General features: G+C 41.9%; 1 protein-coding gene across 1 annotated transcript; it reads right to left on the reverse strand.

Annotated features, from left to right (window-relative positions):
- Window positions 1-1,426: 1,426 nt before the first annotated feature.
- Window positions 1,427-17,327, reverse strand: lrig2 (leucine-rich repeats and immunoglobulin-like domains 2). Its single transcript, XM_054785316.1, has 18 exons — window positions 16,709-17,327; window positions 16,286-16,357; window positions 15,814-15,948; window positions 15,522-15,665; window positions 14,774-14,917; window positions 12,717-12,860; window positions 12,429-12,572; window positions 9,787-9,867; window positions 9,528-9,599; window positions 9,295-9,363; window positions 8,992-9,155; window positions 8,533-8,844; window positions 8,135-8,416; window positions 7,538-7,978; window positions 7,304-7,456; window positions 6,919-7,059; window positions 5,582-5,851; window positions 1,427-3,630 (listed from the first exon to the last, which is right to left on the reverse strand). Exons 1-18 carry the CDS (start codon window positions 16,897-16,899, stop codon window positions 3,449-3,451), a joined length of 3,141 nt encoding a protein of 1,046 aa, XP_054641291.1. The 5' UTR covers window positions 16,900-17,327; the 3' UTR covers window positions 1,427-3,448.
- Between the last annotated feature and the right edge of the window lie 2,071 nt (window positions 17,328-19,398).

Genomic DNA, 19,398 nt, shown 5'->3' on the forward strand with positions numbered 1-19,398 from the left:
CACTTTAAAAATGTATTTGGAAATTGAACATAGTATCAAAAAGGGTTGTTCTTAGGGCTGGCTATGTGTTGACTAAAGTGCCAAATTACTCCAACTGCAAGCAGAAGCTTGTCCTTTCTCCTTATTTCCTCATCATTACCTCCGCCAAGAGCTGGAGCACAAGTCTCAGAGGTGATGTTTTCACACATTACTTGTTGATTTTTTTACTACTACACAATTTTCAGCCATTTCACACTCATTTGGTGCCATCTTGAGACCACTGTGATGCTACAATGGGCAATTTCGGCCAGTACCTGTAGTTGGTCATGTAACAGTTAGCCAAGTTTGGGGATTCATTTAAAAAAACTAGTACAGTGAATGGCGGAAAATGAAATAATTGAGACATCCATAAATGTCTATTTTAGACATTCTAATCAAGCCTGTGTTAAGCTGCCGCATCTAGGTGCCAGCGTATGCTACACAGGCTCTCTCCTCCCCCTCCAAACCCTTCTGCTCGGTTGAGGTTCTCTGATTTTGGATCAACATTTGCATAAAAGTGACTCCTATTAGATTACATTCAGCTCCAATAACCGTCCCCATCTCTTTAATTGCATTTGCTCACAACAAAGGAAGCTAACAAGCTAACTACATAGAAGCACAGTCCAAGCTTAAGCCCTATAATATGCCTGACACTTATTAAAGGCATTTTAACTTGTAAAATCAATAGGTAACTCACCACTAATGAATGATAATGAAAGATGATATTTGCTGTCTAATATGACGGTGATTAAGACACACTATGGCACAGTGTGAGCTGCCTTTTTAAACATTCAAATCTTGCTGTTACTGTTCTGATTTTCTTCCTGCATTCACTCCATAATGGTGACAAAAGTTGTTCCTTTTTTTTTTTAACCTATCCATGTTTCTTCTCCTTCTCCTTTCCTGTGAATGTGGCACCGCCGGCAGGAAGTACAAAGTAGCACGTTGGGGAATTGTGCGCATCGGCTTCCCAGCACGCCTTGTGTTTGTGTCGATCGCACCATGAGGTAGTGGTATGAGCTCATGGCCCCCTCTTCTTTTGTTTTGTGGGTGTTACTACAGTATTAGCAGATAAAAGAGCAGTTCCTAAAAGCACGCTAAGTTTCACCATGTCTTGTCCGACTCAAGAAACAACAAAATCATCTCTTAGAAGTTCATTTACAATAGCAACCCTGCGACTGACTGGTGACCAGTCCAGGGCGTATCCTGCCTCTCGCCCGAAGTCAGCTGGGATAGGCTCCAGCATACCCCTGTGACCCTAGTGAGGATAAGCGGCATAGAAGACGGATGGATGGCCTAGTAGATCACTGACCACAGGGATACATCACCCATAGACGACCTCTAAAAAGGCATTTTGGATTCAAAATCTCCATCTAAATCAGTAATGTGCATCTCTAAAAATGAAATTAAGTAGTTGAACACAATTCATGTTTAATATCTGATTGAATAATAGCTACGTAAAAAAAAGACATGCTTTACACAAATGTACAAGGTCCAAAAATAGAAATAAAATGCAATACAATTTATAAAATAAAAAATACAAATTAAAAAAAAAGCAGCAATGCGCATTTACTGTGTTGGTAAACTTTGGTATTGAAGGAAACAAAGTGTCATTAACAGACAACATACATCATGTTAGCGTGGAACATTTCCTACTTGAACTGCATGAGTTTAACAAAGACAAAACCATAATGTATACAAACGAGGAGAGGAATAAGAAAATAGACACAGATCTTGAATTAGTGGAATCAGCAATAAAAAATATCAGTAAACTGATATGCAATTCATAAATGCACCAATGGTACCTTACAGAGAGAAGGACACCAGTCCCCTTTTAGCCAGACAGCAGTGGTCAGTACCTATTAACACTCCCACAATGCAAGGTCACAAAAACATAGCAGGGAATTCACGAGATGTTGAAATGAGACAAACTAATTGGAAGTGCAACAATCAAAAACATTTTTTAAGGCGATTGGAAAGCAAAGGATGACATCATTTTGCTTGCAGCTCCAGCATGAAAGAGCAACTTAGCATTTCCAAAGGATGCTTGGAAATTGATAGGAGGGTCGCTTCTAATATTTAGGAGATGTTGCATTAAACTCAATTACACAACAATGACAGCAAAAAGAGTGAACAGTGAAACCTCCCAAGTCGTATAATGTGAAATTCAGGGGGAAATGTGTCCCATAAGTGTTATTATGGAGAAGTGAACTTATTTTTACACTTGTATGACAATTAAGAATGTTGAAATGTAATTTAAAACATTGCCTGTACAGGTAACGAAGGCTCGCAGAAGGTGCCGGTTTGACTCTGGGTTATTCAACTTCCACATAGGAAACAAACGGGAAGTTTGACTTTGGAGGTTCCACTGTACTTCTCACCACTTGCTTAACGTAAAATGGCACTTATGAGAAGAGTTCTCCACAGAGGCAATTCCAGATTAGCTCTGCAGATTAATGACAAAAAGGTAATAGATTAGTAGCCCGTACACTTACGTCACGGGTGTTGAAATGTTTTCCCATTAAAGGGCGCATACATGATAATTGAAGGATAAGATGGCCACTTTGATGTATGTTCTACATTAAAAGGTGCTAAAACCAATCCAATGTAGGCCAATATATGGTATTTGAAAGAAAAAAAGACATTCTCAGTATTTGTGTCATAGGTGACAAATCAACTAATTATTAGTGTCATATCTAATAGTTTCTTTTTAATAACTAATTTATTTCATTTTCAGAACATGCCGAGGGCCAATAAAATGTGAGCTACGTGCCGAACTTTGGACATCCCTGACTTACATACATGTATTAAAAAAACCCAACAACAATACATTCTACATTTTTCACAGTCCTGAAAAACCTTTTCTCAACATCAGCAAGAAGGATCATGAGTTTAATGCTGTTATATTAAGTGCCTGGAAGCTGTGACGGAAAAACGGATCAGTACTTAAAACATGATTGTCACATGTGCAAATTAATATACAAAAGTATCCTCCTGCTTCCCAAACTGCTTGAAAAGGAAGGCTTGATGACTGCGTAAGGCCATAAAGAATGTCAAGGATATATTCATATGTAGTCATAAGGTACACCACACTGTGGTGTCAGTGTCTTTGTACAGTCTGCAGGAGGGGACGTCCTCTTGCTGCTTGCTGGGGGAGTCGTTGTCCCACAATTAAACATTTTTAATGACTTGAAAAGAGTGGTTGGTCATCTCCCAAATGTAGAAGCAGGAGCGATTAGGCAAACCCAACCCATCCTGCACGGCTCCGATAAAGCATACATTCATGGCGTTCTGAAGAGGTCACTGAGTGGCTGGGAGGAAGAGGAACATAAACACTCCAGAAAGCATCTTTGGCAGAGTGTTAAGGAGGTAGTGGATGCAGGAAAAGGGCAGGTGAGGTCCCAGGCAAACCAGTGGGTGGCGTGGTGACTTATGTGGGTGCTGGATGGTCCTGAGGGTTAGTCCTTTTGGAGGCTAATCTGTGGTTCTGTGTGCCCCCCTCCTCCTCGTCCTCCTCATTCTCCCCTGCTGGAGGAAGTGTCCTGTGAGTGGTGGCGCCTGGTTGAGGCTTGGAGTTGTGCCTGTCCGCCCAGTGTGAACTGCTGAGAAAGCCTACAAAGAGAGCAAGAAAGAGAGGCAGTAAAAAAAAAAAAAAAAAAAAAAAACAATTATTGTTAGGGCTGTCAAAAATAACGCATTGCGTTGACATTTTAAGCGTAATTACCGCCTGCGCGTCATGGCAAGCAACCCCTCTCTGTTATGATGGTGGATGGAAGCAAGTGTACCATCTAGGGATGGGAAGATTCAACGGTTTGCATCAAGCTACGGACACGCACAGGCGGGATATGCAAATGCATCGGTAGACCAACTTCAAATCTCTGATTTTTGGGGGAAATTCGAGGCACATCGGATGTTACCTCGTGGTATCGATTAAGTTTGGTTCTCATGTATTTTAACTATGGCTGTCAAATGATTAAACATTTTAATCAAATTAATGCATTTTCACATTAATGAATCATGATTAATCACCATTTACAATTATGTCTGAAATATGCCCATTTTTACTGTATTTTATGAACAGAAAGATACATGACAGGACACAATTATATATATTTGTGCATACTGAAGAAAAACTGCATCTTTTGCCCATTATCCACAATCCTTATGTGAAACATGAGCACGTCTTTCCCTTTTCTGTGCGTTCTAAAAAGAGGAGCCAACAATTTTTGGTTTTATATACATGCTGTGACCATGCAGTAACAGGTACATTCATGATAACATGCAACACTAACAGTATTTAGCTGATCATTTTAAACCTTAACGTAACTTTCCTGGGTGGATTGATTTCACATCTAGCGCTTCCTCCGTCAACAACAGCAGCCTGTCAAGTGTGTGTCTGTTTGCTACTACTAATCATGGCAGACTCTCCAAGAACCTCCGCCGCCGCCGACGACTACTACTACTACTTTTGGACAAATGAGAATCCAGAACCTTATCTTTCTGACTGAATATACGGAGGATGAGCTACAGCCAGTGAGAAGGAAGGGAGAGTAAAACTTTGTAGCCGATGTGGGGCAAGTCGTTACACCGGCATGATTTGGTGATGTAAATGTGGAGCTTGCCATGCAGACAGAAATGGAGTGTTTCTGCTGCACTGAGTGACACACAGTATTACCATAGATGGAAAGGCTTTGTGTATATGGAGAGGATGACATTGCTCCAAGAGACTGCATTAATTAATTTGGAAAAAAAACTTTAATTAATCTGATTACAATTTTTAATCATTTGACAGCCCTAATTATGAGACAAGTTGTCAACAGCAATCCATGTCCAACTACACTTTCCTGGACATATTGGCATTGTTTCATGTTCATTGTTTTACATTGTTTCAATATCCTACACAATAACAACATTTATTTGCACCCTGACTTAAATGAATCTATGACTAAGATCTTGTACTGACCATGTGAGAGTTGGGACCGGATGTGTGGTCTGCCTGAGTAACATAACCAGAATAAAATCTCAAAGAATATAATTCCACTGTCAGTAACATTGTGGCTGGTTTTTTTAATAAACATTGTGATCATAATCATAATGATTTTTCTCTCTTCTTTTGTCCAAGAAGCACATGGATAGGCTCAAATGAACATAAGGAAAGGATATTTGTTGCCCTTGACAAGACAAGCCTTGAGCTTTGATGAAATATTTGGACATGAACACAGGATTTGACAGGGTGCTTGTGAAAGGGTTGGTTTCGGGTTCAGGGTTCAGCAATGAGCTAGGCAGTGAGATTCCGACCTGGGATCAAAAATGGCACTGCCCACCGGGTCGTCACGCAGCCTCCCCCCTATCCTTGGGTAAGGGCAGGAAGGGGGTGGGTTTCAAAGTTCACTTGGGTCGTCAGGTGGGTACCCTTCTTCATTGGTGTTTCGATGATAGGCCGACTGATAAGCCCATGACACCTCCAGATAGCTCATCGGCAACACCTGGCGTCCCAGGTGTGAAAGACAAGACCAGAAAAAGATTGTCCAATGCCCATGTTAGCACAGTGTTGAAGTCTTACCAGTAGCACAGTCTTCCATTGAAGCGTGGCTGCTCGACCTCTTGTCATGCGACATGAGGAAGTTGGAGGACTCCTGTTTGCTGATGAGGCTCTCGAGAGCAGCATCCTCTTGCCGAGCATGCTCACCGAAGCTCTCCTTCAGGCTCGGCAGGTCTCTGTCCAGCGGGTCGTCCTCGCCCATGTAAGAGTAAGGGCAGTACTCCCGCGTGCGAGAGTAGATGTTGGCATTGTCGTAGCAGTCGGAGCAGATGACCAATGAACCGGCGGCACCTGTTGATGTAAGATAAGCATCTTGAGAGTACAGAAGCATTGTCGAATGCAGTGATTCTCAACTGGTGTGTCATGACCCAAAAGTGGGTCGCAGAGCCGTTTTCAGTGGGGCACGGGTCTTTGTAAATGTAATAACCAAATGTTTGTGAAAGCACCTCACATTCTTGTCTGTGCCATTCGCTTGCTACGCCAACACGGTACCACCGTGCGTGTCACGTTTATGGGCGATTCTGTTTTTGTTTCGCTTGAGCTGGAGTGGAAGGACAAAGAATGGGGACTTAACGGGCCGTCCAACACACTGCTGTAGAAGAGTGGGCCATAAAAGAGACAGCATCTCACCGCTGCAGCTCACGTTGCGTTGCAAACAGTCGCTTTAAATATAAGGTATGTGAAAAGTTTGCATTGAAAAATCTGCTACAGTTGTCCCTCGCTACGTCGCGGTTCGAATATCTCTCCCTCTCTGTCACGCTTTTTCAAAAATTCATTAATAAATGGCCGCTGTTTTGTGGTTAACTATGGCCCATAATTAGTCAAAAAATATTGAAAGCCAAGTCATTTGGAGTATTCTGGTCACCTGGCGTCAGTAATGACACAAAACACCGATGAGACATGACCTTACATTACCTTAACACTGTATGTAGTCAGCCATGGCATGTCCAACAAGACAGAGTGGGGAAAAAAAAAAAGTCGCAGGACCAGCCAAACCATGAAAAACAGTGTGACTTATAGTCCCAAAAATACGGTATTTATAAAAGTCATGAACAGGTTTTCTATGCTCCAAATACGCAAATATTCAATTTATTAATATTGAATCCCACTTCACGGATATTCACTTATCGCAGCCAGGAAAAACGAGGAACTGTATTTGGGTCACCGCTGGTGTTTTAATGGTGGGTCCCTCAGCCAAACCAGTTGAGAACCACTGGTCTAATGCACTTGGGAATATAATTGTAAACATGCAACTGATATGTTCAAAACCAAGCTGTCGATTGACTATAAACCCTGTAAAACAAAAGAAAATAAAAAAGACATTATTTGGAATGCAAAAGGTCACATGGAAAACAAACCTGAGGCGGCTGCAGCTGGTCCGTCACGAGCCTCCGAGGGGTGGAAGCTGCTATGACCAGTGAACAAAGATCCCACTCGGTAGTGAAGCCGTCCGTTACCTTCTGTTTCCACCTCGCTGCCTGTATCTCCGTAGCACACGCCTATCCATATATGGACAATGAGTCTCTCAAAACATCAGCATTGTCATGTAGACATACTATTACATACTTATTATTTAGAATCACAATTACATTATGGTTCTACATGGGCTTATTAATCCACATTTCACCATCTTCAATTCGTGTTTCTTGCTGATATATGGCATCTGCTACATGAGAATCCAACTTACTTACAAAACACATACACACAACAAACATGTTTGGGCTGTCAAATCAGCTTGCTCACCATCAGTGCCCTTGTGCACATATCCATTGGAGAGAGGAGGCATTAGCTGCTGGTGGCTGCCTGCCTCAGAGCTACTGTAGCCTTCTGGAGGTTCTGACAAAGTCCCCTGAGAGGAGAGATAGCTGGGGATGTCAGCTGGTAAATTCATCTCATCTGGAGGGAAAAAACATAATATTTTAATGTAAAATGATCCACAAGTTGTCAGTAATAATGTTATCGGGCGACATTAATAACCTGTGTTGGTGATGCTGTAGTCTTCGCTCTTCCGGCGCATGTGATAGATGACAATGACCCAGACTAGCGAGGTCCCGACCACACAGCACACCACCACAATAACAACAATGCCCACAGTGGTCCAGCCGTCCTGGTCGTACACCACGCCAGAGTCGCAGTTGGGCGAAGGTGTGACACTCAGGTAGATGTGGCCGCGCTCTGTTCCCAGGGTGTTGGACATAATGCAAGTGTACTTCCCAGCGTCTGCGGGGCCGGCGTCGACGATGATTAGGAGTTGGTTGGCTGCCGCAAAAAAGTGGTGTTCGGTGAGTACCAGAGGCCCGTCGTCTTTGGTCCAGTTTAGGCGAGGTGCAGGGCTGCCTCCGGCAATGCACTGAAGCACAGCAGTTTCGCCTCTGGCCACTGTTCTGTCTTCCAGGGGCCGCATAAATGATGGAGTTTCTGCAAGAGATGAAGATGCCATTGCCTGATAAATCGAAGAAAGACTATCAATTTGTGTTAGTTTGTAAAGTCTGAATGTTTGAACTGCTTGTTTTTTGTAACAAACATCGAAACATGCACCATTAAACACTATGCTAACAAAAGTGGGGGACTCACCCAGCACGGTGAGCGTGGCGTTGGCTGACAAGCTGCCCGCTGCATTCTGTGCTGTGCAGCTGTACACCCCCATGTCTTCAGTTTTCACATTGGCAATGAAGATGATGTCGTCGTCCGGCATCACATGCATCCTGCGCTCCCGGGCGGCAGGGAAGTCAGTGCCGCCGTCCTTCTGCCAGGTGATCTGCGGCGAGGGGTGTCCTTCTGCAGCACACTCCAGCCTGGCCATGGTCCCAGTCCTAATAGTCAGATCCATGGGAGTCTTAAGGAAGGATGGCAGCTCTGTGGAGAGAAGAGAGCGATATTAAAATTTAGTTGTGAACTACAACAGCTCCCCGTCTGCCAAATCTAAACAATAGCGCCTCATCAGTAGCAGATTTATTCACAAACTTCCTTACCATTGACAGTGAGCTTGGCCCTGTTAGAGTAGTTGGCGCCAAAGTGATTGGACACCACGCACTGGTAGCGTCCCTCATCGGTGAAGTTGACATTGAGGAGGTGGAGCACTGTCGTGTAGATCAGCTCACCTTCCTGGTACTGGGCGTAATTTTGCACCTCGGCATCGTAAAGCACCTCCCCGTCTTTGCGCCAAGCCGTGCTCATTGGCGAGTCGCTGCTGCTGGATGCCACGCAGGTCAGAGTCATGTTGTAGCCCCGCAGCACTACTGACGTCTCAGGATGAGTGATGATCCAAGGCTTGGGGAAGTCATCTGTCGAAGATCAAAATTCTGACTATTTCTTTGGTGTTCGACATGGGAGTTGTAACGGCAAAACTACTGACTGGGTACAAATTCAAGGGTCAGTTAACGTTAACAGAAATATGGTAGTAATAGAATGAAAAGGGTGGAAACACTGACCACAAACAAAGTCTACTGGGCTTATAGAAAGGACATTGCGTCCGAGCAGGCTGGTAGGATGGGCACAGATGGCAGACACAGGCAGCTGGAAATGGCTGTTGCTGAGCCAGGGCCCAAACCACTGCATGTGGCAGTCGCACAGGAGGCTGCTCGTGTTGAGGATGCTGAGAGGTCAAGAGAAGAGGATGGATGTGTGAGAGGCTTGAAAACTGGACAGCCATTAAAATGCTATGAAATGATGCAACGCCCCTGAGATGACAGAATTGAGGTAACCGTTGTAAATGTTTTGTTTTTTTTACTTACAAGACTTTAAGCTTTGTGTGAAGTAGTGCCTCGGGGTGTATTGACATGATGTCATTCCTACTGAGATCCCTGAAGGAAAAAAAAAAAAAAAAAAGGTGGCTTAGACACACCTGCAAAGTAATTTCAAAAATATGGTAGCTAATTTCACAAGAAAAACATTTAGTCAGAAAAAGAACAACAGAGCATTCTGAAATGACATAAGCAAGAAGCAGGTGTTCCAAGACTTCACTCACAGATGTTCCAACTCATCTAGACCCTCAAAGGCATTCTTGGTGATTGACTTGATTTTGTTCTGCTGTAAGATTCTGGAAAACAAATATTTTCCCATTCAAGCTTTTGTCTTGCAAAGCAGATGTCTACAAAGACATCTCTGGAATGATGTGACAAATTTCACAAGCATATAGGGTAGCTGAGAGTTCACAAACAAATATTTAACTGATAATTAAAATGAAATTGACCAGAGTTACTACAGAATATATTAAAAGTCCTCACAGTGTGTTCAGCTTTTTCATTCCATCAAAAACACTGATGGAGTCTTCAATGGCCCAGGAAATGACGTTATTGTGGATGTCTCTGCAAAACAAAGTCTCATATTTGATTAGAAAAACACAATGTAAGCTGTCATGCTATGACATAGCCTGGAGGGTCTCAGAGACCTTAAGTGGTCAGTCTTTGTCACATTAGAAAGGTTCCATACCAGGAGTGTACATTCACATATACTTGATCTACCGTCCATCAAGATAAACGCAAAATGTCAGTGAGAAGCCCACATTCACAGAGGCCACACTTCCACAGTGGGCCACTGTTCTGATGTGGGGTGAATGAGTGATGAGTCCATGAGCTACAGGCATGATGTATGCCTTCTGTTTGCAGGACGGGGCCCTTTTGTTCCTTTTTCCTCACGCTTGGCCACCTCTGAAAGAACTCCTGCACTCTCTGATTCCCCTCTCACATGAAAGCACCCACGCCGGTGTTTCAAGCTCTAGCAGCTGACCTCCTCCTCGTCCAACTCCATCCGCAAATAATAAGTTCACGACATCCTCTCTTTGCCTCGCAGATGCATGTACGATGAAGAGTTTGCATAACTGGTCGTATACACAGTGCTTTCAAAGCCAGAGCTCAGGCTTTAAAATTGCCCCTCAAAATAGGACTTTTCAGCAAACTTGAGCTGATATTATAATCAATTCACATATTTTTGCGGCATTGCTTATACATTATTTTCATCCCAGCTTGATGGAATATTGTAAAACAAACACCTTAAAAAGGGTCACTGACATGATATATCAACTTCGCTTAATTATGTTCTACACTGTTCGTTTTTTGAAAGCGAACGGTAAATTCACAAAAATTAAATTTATAGTTCATGGTGCCAGCCATGACGAACTCTTCGCAGTAAAGCGTCATTTCCGGAAGTGACATCAGCGGAGTAACACCTCTCAGCTAAAGCAGGGTAAACAAAAGCTTCTTGAGGTAGCTTGTCAACTTCGTTTGGTATATTTTTCATAATAAAAATAATAAAAAAATAGTAGTCATGCCAAAAGTTTGTGTTGCTGCTGGATGTTAACAGTATCCGAGTGACACAGTTTTCTTTTCCAAAAGACTACAATGAACAAAGCAAGTACAGCGAACGAGAGACAAATGGACGCCCACCTCTAGTTCTGTTCTTTGCAGTGAAGATTTCACTGATGACACCTTTATAAGAAGCATTTGGCTGGAAAGTCACTGTAAACATCCTGTCTCGTACAATATCGCTAATGTGTGTGTAACTGAGAGGCGTCACCACGATGAAGTCAGTTCCGGAAATGAGACTGAACAGCAAGAGCTCGCTCGTCACGGGTGGCGCTATGAACTATAAATGTAATTTTTGCAAATTTACCGTTCACTTTCAAAAACTAAATAATGTAAAACATAATTACAAACAATATATAACATATTTAAGCAAAGTTGATAAATCATGTCAGGAACCCAGGAACATGTATCTTGACATTTCTATGTCTAACTACAAGGTGGAGGTGAGGGGCAGTGCAGATGACCATAACAACAAGGGAAGACTATTCTATACAATGACACTTTGGGTGCTTTGGAACTAAACAGGTGATGGGGGATTTGAATGCAACGTCTATGTTAGTGGATAAAATTGTGAACGTTTCTACTGTTATTTCTCTTGACTACAAACTATCGACAGCAGGGGTGTCCAAAGTGAGGCCCAGCTCTCTGCATATTCTAAAAATAAAATGAATTCATATATTACAAGATTTTAGGGATGTCTCGATGCGATCTTCAGGATCGGGATCGGCTGCCGATCAGCTGTATTTTGAAGATCAGATAATATCGGCTTCCTCCACGAGATCGGGCCGATCCGGTTGCCGTATCACGTTCGTAACGCTGAGCCACAGTCCAACATGGTAGGTGCAGTAATGCGCCTCAAAACTGGTTGCCATTCGACTCCCGCCACCCGCAAGAACAAGAAAACGCATATTTTATTGGATTAGGGACCTGACTGACAGAGGTTTGTTGCAAAAGCCAAACAATATTGTTGCTCATGCTGTGTAACAAAAAGTAAATTCAGCAAGACTTTGGTTGAATTATTTGTAATGCTTTGAAGAGTTATTTTGATAATCATATTACATTCCACAAATTCATTTTATTATGTTCTTCATATTATTATTATAAAAAAAAAAAGAAAAAAGGTTCAGTACCAGATCGGATCAGACCAGATTGGCAAGACTATACTTTTTTTTTTTTCAGCGGAAAAGTTTGGACACCCCTGAACTACAGGGATTTAGGAGTGAGGCAAACAAACCTGCTGTGTTCCTTCAGAATGCATAGGAATGAGTCATAATATATTATCTTTTGGAGATGACATTAATTTGATTAAGAAAAACAAATAGTGTACAGGTGAGTGTAAGTGTCACCCTCACAAGGCCATGAATGACTGGCAGAGAGGAAAGATGTTTGAACATTAACACTAGGAGTGCACCCACAAAAAAACAAACCCATACCAGCTTTGTGGCAAGGAATGAAGACTGGTGTGACTTTTAACCAATCATGAGTCAAAGCTTGAACGCCTGTTGAGAATCTTGTGCTAGCTTATTACTGACAACTGGTCATTCCGACTCGAGAGATGAACTTACAGCGTGCGCAGATTGCTCAGACTGCTGAACACTCGTTCTCCCAGGTGGCTGATGGAGTTCTCACCAAGGTTCAGGCTCTCCAGGAGACCTAATCCTACAAAAGCAGTCTCTTCCAGCCTGGTCAGATGATTGAAGGACAGGTCCCTGCATGAAACCACACCAATGTGCAAACATGTTTAGGATAAGATGGAGGTAACATGCTTTTGACGGCAGTAGTGTGCTGCTCAATGCGCACAAAGACTACAGAAAAGTTCTACGGAAGAAGAGAAATAAGGCAAACACACTCACAGCTCCTCCAACTTTTGGCAAAACTCCCAAGCGTCTGGTCGAATGATGCCTACGGCATTCTGGCTGACCCGCAGGATACGCAGCATGCGCAAGCCATACAGCCAACCTTTGTTCACCTCAGTAAGGTTGTTGTGTTCCAGCTCTCTGAAAACAAAGATGCTGATAGTTAACAACCCTTCTATTACCAGGGTTCCTACAGATTTGACATTTCAAAATTTTTCAGACTTTTCCAGACTTAGTAAATCACTAGAGCTGCAACAATTCATTGATAATTTATCGATTATCCAATTAATCGACAACTGTTTTGGTATTCGATTAATCGTTTGATTTAAAAATGAAAAATGTCCTCTGATTTCAGCCTCTTAAATTGGATTTTTGATTTCCTTAGTCATCCATGAAAGCAAAACTATTATGTTTGAGTTTTAGTCAAAAGAAGATACTCTAACACATCAGCTTTGACTTTGGGAAACAGTGATGGACATTTTTGCCTCTCACTAACCATGTGCGTTTGGTTCATACTGGTTTGGTCCATCTATCTTTTCATTATTCTGAATATGTATGCCATTATGTCACCATATAATTTCCAGGAGATTATAGCTAGGTAATGTAGCTTATACAAAGGCTTGGAGGAGGATAAGAGCAGAGGACTGGCCATTCAACTCATCAATGTTCCCAAATGTTTTCAAGGATGTGTCGCCCACCGTGTGCTCTCACACAAACATCTTAGCTGCCCTAGCAAGTGCCTCACAAAAACAGATCGATCCATTTATTTATTTTTAGTTATTCATAACTGTATCTTTTAGAAAACAGAACAGTGGTAACAGTCTGAGAAACTAATATATAGAATATTTTCTAGGGATTTTCTAGGGATGTCCGATATTCGCTTTTCTGCCGATATCCGATATGCCGATTCCGATATCAACCAATACCAATACCGATATGTGTAACATCACATATCTCCTGTCGTGGAAGGACTGGACTGGACTGCATTTATTACCTTATTATGTATTATTATTATTATTATGTATTATTATTATTTATTATGTATTACAGCACTACAAATTTGGCAAGATCTGTTCCGTATTTATTTATTCTTATTCTATTTTCTTATTTTTCTTATCTCTCATGTCTTGCCTTGGTTGTTTTGTGATTAAGTTAATGTATTACATTTTTGCAGAGCTGCTGGAAATGTGAATATCTCTCGGAGATGAATAAAGTATCTATCTATCCATCCATCCATCCATCCATCTCAACACATCTGCTGCGAAGCCAATGGATACAGTATCAGCAATTAGCTTCTTGACGTGGCTGAGAAGCACTAGCGAGGATCGGGGAACTCCAAAAGCCAGGTGACCCTAGCAGCCGCGCACCCTCCACCGTGGAGTCCAGCACCGCATCCGCCTGCCGCCTCCTCCACATTACCGCCACCTCACCTCCCACCACCAGCGGTGCCCCAATAACTCAGCAGGCCCTGCCACACGGCCAAGCAAAGCATCGGCTCAAGCACGCGCTTGAGCGAGCGGACTCCCCGCTGCACACAAACGGGGCCACAAAGTCCACAAACTCCTAAACTCTGCACAGAAACACGCCTACAAATGCCGCTCAAATTGACGTTAGAGATGTCCGCCATCTCCTGGTGTAAAGTATTAACTACACGAGGCATATTAGCAGTGTATTCAGCAATGTTGCGACTTTGGCGCTTAAAGGGCTATATCAACTTTCATTATGGGGGGGGAAAAAAAACAATAATATTTTTATGCCAATATCCCTAATACTTTCCCATACTTGGTTTTCATTTTCCATACTTTTCCTGACCTGGAAATTTAGAAAATCTAATTCCATACTTTCCATACTTGCATTGGAACCCCGCATTACATTTTTTAAAAGGCAAAGAATGATGAACTATGCTTTAAAAACAAGTTTGTTTACAACCCAGATGATCAGATACTTCTGTTATCTTGCAGACTGGGAAATAACATAACAATTGTACCAATGCATGTTCGTTTTTTGTTTATATTAAAAAGAGATCCTATCACTCAAGTCGCAAACAAACTCACAGTTCTTCCATGCTGATTAGTCCAAAAAAGGCTCCATCCATGAGCTTGGTGATGCCATTTCTTTGCAACTTCAGCGACCTCAGCGAGTCCATCCCTTTAAAAGTCAGGCTGTCCACGCTCTTGATCTTGTTACGCTTCATTTCACTGGGAGGAAGTTACATAGAATTAATTCAAACAAGTAGAAACACAGTATTTCCTCAAAAGGTGGATTAGTTCCACCCAATCCATGTCTGTTCTTGTCGTTTTTCCTGCATTCTTTTCTAAAACAGTCCTTTTATTTTGTTGTAAAATCCCGTTTGATTTTTGCATTCTGTATATTCTAATATATACTATTATTTATGTATAATTACCCCTAATAACAGTGAAGTTTAGTACTCGTGCATATCAATAAATTTGAGTATCTTTGAAAGTTATTTCAGTAGTTCAGCTAATTTTGTGTTCATTTCTGTGATTATAGCTTACAGTTAATAAAAAGCCCAGTTCAGCATCTCAAAATTAGAAACATTTAAAAAAAATTGAATATTGTAAACTACTGGTTCACACTAACCAGCAAAAACGTCCCGAGCCATTAATGAAAAACCCCCCCAAAAAAACTTTTGCACCATATTAAAATTTATTGAGATGCACCTGTAAATACTCTAAGTGCCCCCAGCCACTATATGAGGAAGTTCTTTGTTCTGCCTCCTAATTACAATGAAAGTCGAGACCTGTTATGATTTTACTCCAATACAACTAGAGCGATACTTACAGAAACTGAAGACTTGGCAGTCTGAAAACTTTGGATGGCAGCACAGTCAGTCTGTTCCTGTTCAACTTCAACACTAGGAGAGTGTTGGAGATGTTGTCGAAGCAGCCGGCCTCCAGGACGCTGATCTTGTTATTACTCAAATTCCTGTAAGACACATTGCGCGATAAAGATATAAACAGAATGTTCTCTCTGCTTTTTGACATGCATCATTATTGAAATTAATTAAAACTTTACTGACTTGCTACTTCAGACAAACACTGACAACCCTGTTTATTTTTGTGCATGAACTCACAGATATTTCAGCTGCATTGAGGGGAAAGATCCTACTCTGAGCTCTGAAAGGAAGTTTGACGTCAGGTCCAGCGTCTCCAGGGACTCGTACGGCTGCAGGTGATGCATGGAAAGCTCTGAGATCCGATTGTGTACTCTGAATCACATAAGATGCAAAAACATATGAGTCAGATTGACTGAATATTAGTTCATGTTTATGATTCACCTAAACCACATTAGTAAGAGGAGAAATGGGTCAAATAAGTTCTGTTACTACAGCAAAGAGTCCTTAAGTCAATTTTTTTTGTGTCATGCCCGTCCCCCAGAACATCTGCAACAACTTAAAACAATTTAGTTAAGTCTACTCACTGACAAACCATCGAACCTCCCCTCCAGGGAGCCCGTCCCACCACTGACGATGCTGTAATGTTTACCATTTTACTTAAATAGTAACATATAAAGCAAGGGAAGAGAACAGGTGGTCTAATACTCACAATGACAGTGATGTGATGTTGTAGGAGTCCCCAAGGAAGGGAAGAGCTGTCAGGTCATTGTGGTTCATTGTGCTGAAATATTAAACATTATATATTAGCCCAGCATGTTAATTTGTCCTGGAATTTGTGTTGCAATCACAATAGAAAAGGTAGAGTTTGAAATACAGTATAGCTCTTGATCTTACTAGCTGGAGCAGGTGTACCTAATGTTGTGGCCAGTGAGTACTCACGTACACAATTCAAAGTTAAATAATAATAAATAACAGCAAATCTTCCTCTCTTGATTAGAATGCAAAACACACAATTAGACTGCAATAATCATAACAAGATACTATATCAGACTGTGGGTGTTTACGACGGCAGTGTCAGTGTTGTGATGGTATCCTGGTTAGCATGTCCTTGCTAACTTGGCTAACAACTTACACTTGGTTGATGCCCTCTGGAAGATCCAAAAGAGCCTCCGACAACCTCTTCTTGTTGCAGTCTAGGACTTGGAGCCCGTCTGGGCCCTTGTAGCAAGAGCAAGGTGACGGACACGAGTGGGTGGCCCAGGCATTCACACTCAGAAGAAGCAAGTAGACGAAGGCCGAGGGAAGGGGCCAGTCTTCCGCCATTTTAAATGTCTTCTTCCCGCAGGAGGCTACGTAGCTACGTGGCTAACTCACTTCGATGTTTGGAAATTCGCCACCGAGCGCTATTCCCGCAACGTGAGCTCGGTCAGACAGACACATGAGTCAGGGTGACAGGATTCAGGCTCCCCATGGAGCTGTTAAGCAAAGTTATCCCACAGTTTGAGCAAGACATCCTTTCTTCTTCACCGTGCTTGGAATTCCTTTGGCTTCAACCTGGACACTCGACTGACATACCACACTTTCTGCAACGTTACGATGATATCCACCCCAATCACAAATAACTCAATTAAAAGTTCAGACCTATTCGTCCAGGTTGTTTAAAAAGGCTTGCCAAGTATTCTCCATCTCTGTTGTCTTGATGGAACAACAAAAGCGTCAGTAGTTAATGACATCGGATATCCCAGGTGCCGCCTCTTTCGGGCAAATGTAAAGCAATTCTATTGGCTCACATGGACGTTTGTCAACCAATTTCATAAATATGATTGGCTCTCCCAATAAAAAAAAAACATTTGTAGTCGTACACATTGGAGACATTGGAATACCAATTTGTACATTTTGGTACCGGTCGGATACCAAGTAACATATATATATCAACAAAATAATGAAAAAATGTACCATATTCCTTTTTAATACATACAATTGTTTGAGCAAAATAAAGCAAAAGTGCAAAAACTACTAATGGCTCTCATTTAAATCCTTGGCTTTTTGCCTCCAAAGCCTTCCTGTGTCAAAGGACTTATTTCCCGAGTTTGTAAACAATATATAAATAGAAATATATCCATTTATTTTGCTATTTCTTGTCATCAGCTACATCTTCAACCTCTGTAGGGGGCTTTCACGCTTATGAATTATAAGCTGTCTCTGCTGAAATACTAAATATTTATCAAACATCATTTCTAGCAATAGCCATCGCCTCAGAGTGTTATTTAGCGCCATTGATTCTGTTATTAACCCTGTCACTGCTGTTTTTAATGATGCTTCTGAACGCACATGTAATACACTTCAACAATTTTTGATGGACAAGGTCGCAACAGTCAGACAGTCCATCCCAAAAGTCTCAACATGCTAGGCTGCCTGACTCTCCTGTAGAACACACTTTTGAGAACTTTGAGCGAATCTCCACTTCTCTTCTTAAAAAAATCAGTCCAACAGTTAAACCCCACCAACTGCCCTCTCGACGAAGGAGGTTATAAATACCATTGGTCCCAGACTTGTTCTATTTATGAACAGCTGCTTCAGGCTGGGTATTGTCCCCACTGCCCTTAAGCAAGCTGTAGTTAGACCACTTCTTAAAAAAACGAACCTAGACCCATCAACTCTGTCCAACTTCCATTCAATTTCACATCTGCCCTTCCCGTCCCAGGTCATGGAGAAACTTGTCTTCTCACAACTCCAGTCATATTAGTCTATCCATAATATTGCTAACAAATTTAAATCTTTTAGACCTTACAGCTGCGTTTGATACTGTGGACCACTCAGTCCTCATCTCCCGCCTAGAACACCGTGTTGGCCTACGTGGCGCTGTGCTTAAATGGTTTACATCATATCTCACCAACAGGACTTTTTCAGTAATGATCAGTGACCTCTCCTCTACCACCGCCCCACTCTCTTCTGGCGTGCCCCAGGGTTCCATCCTTGGTCCTACCTTATTTTCACTATACATGCTACCAATCATCAGGACCAATCATCTCCAGACACATATCCATTTTCATTTTTACGCCGATGATGTACAGGTCTACCTACCAGTGATGCTCAGTGACAAGAACGCACTCGATCCCCTCCATAGCCATTTTAAAGTCCTTTTATTTGTGTTCAAGGCCATTAATGGCCTTGCTCCAGCATGCTTGGCTGAGCTTTTAACTGTCCGTCACCACTCCAGGGCCCTGCGCTGTTCTCAACACACATTAGAAGTCCCAAAGATGAAATACAAAAAATGGGGGGAATCGCGCTTTTGCTGTGTTTGCCCCCACACTTTGGAACTCCCTTCCACCTGCACTACGATCTACTACAGAGATGTCAGCTTTTAAATCTCTTTTAAAAAGTCATTTATTCAGACTGGCTTTCGCAACCTGATGATTATATGGATTTTAGTTGTGATTCTGTGCCTGTATTTTTATTTTTTTTTATTTTGTTTTCGTTGTTGTTATTTCTATCTCATTCGATCTTACCCTGTTCTCATTTGCTATAACCTGTTTTTACTCTTGTGAAGCACCTTGGGCACCATTGGGATGTTGTAAGGTGCTATACTAATAAACTTTGATTTGATTTGATTTGATCTGGTCTGTATCAGTTGATGAAATCCAAGTCAACCAAAATGTGTCACAACAAACCACGTGACCTTGCTTTCTTCTCTTTTTCCCCTTCGGTTCCAAAGTCGTTGTAGATGGAGCTACTGCTGCCCAGCACGGGTAAGCAAATAATTGTGTAAACTTGGAAGTAACAAAGAAAAAGTGCTCGAAGGGAAATGGTTATGTAAAAACA

Source organism: Dunckerocampus dactyliophorus, chromosome 8 (assembly GCF_027744805.1).
Source record: "Dunckerocampus dactyliophorus isolate RoL2022-P2 chromosome 8, RoL_Ddac_1.1, whole genome shotgun sequence".
Taxonomy (NCBI): Eukaryota; Metazoa; Chordata; class Actinopteri; order Syngnathiformes; family Syngnathidae; genus Dunckerocampus; species Dunckerocampus dactyliophorus.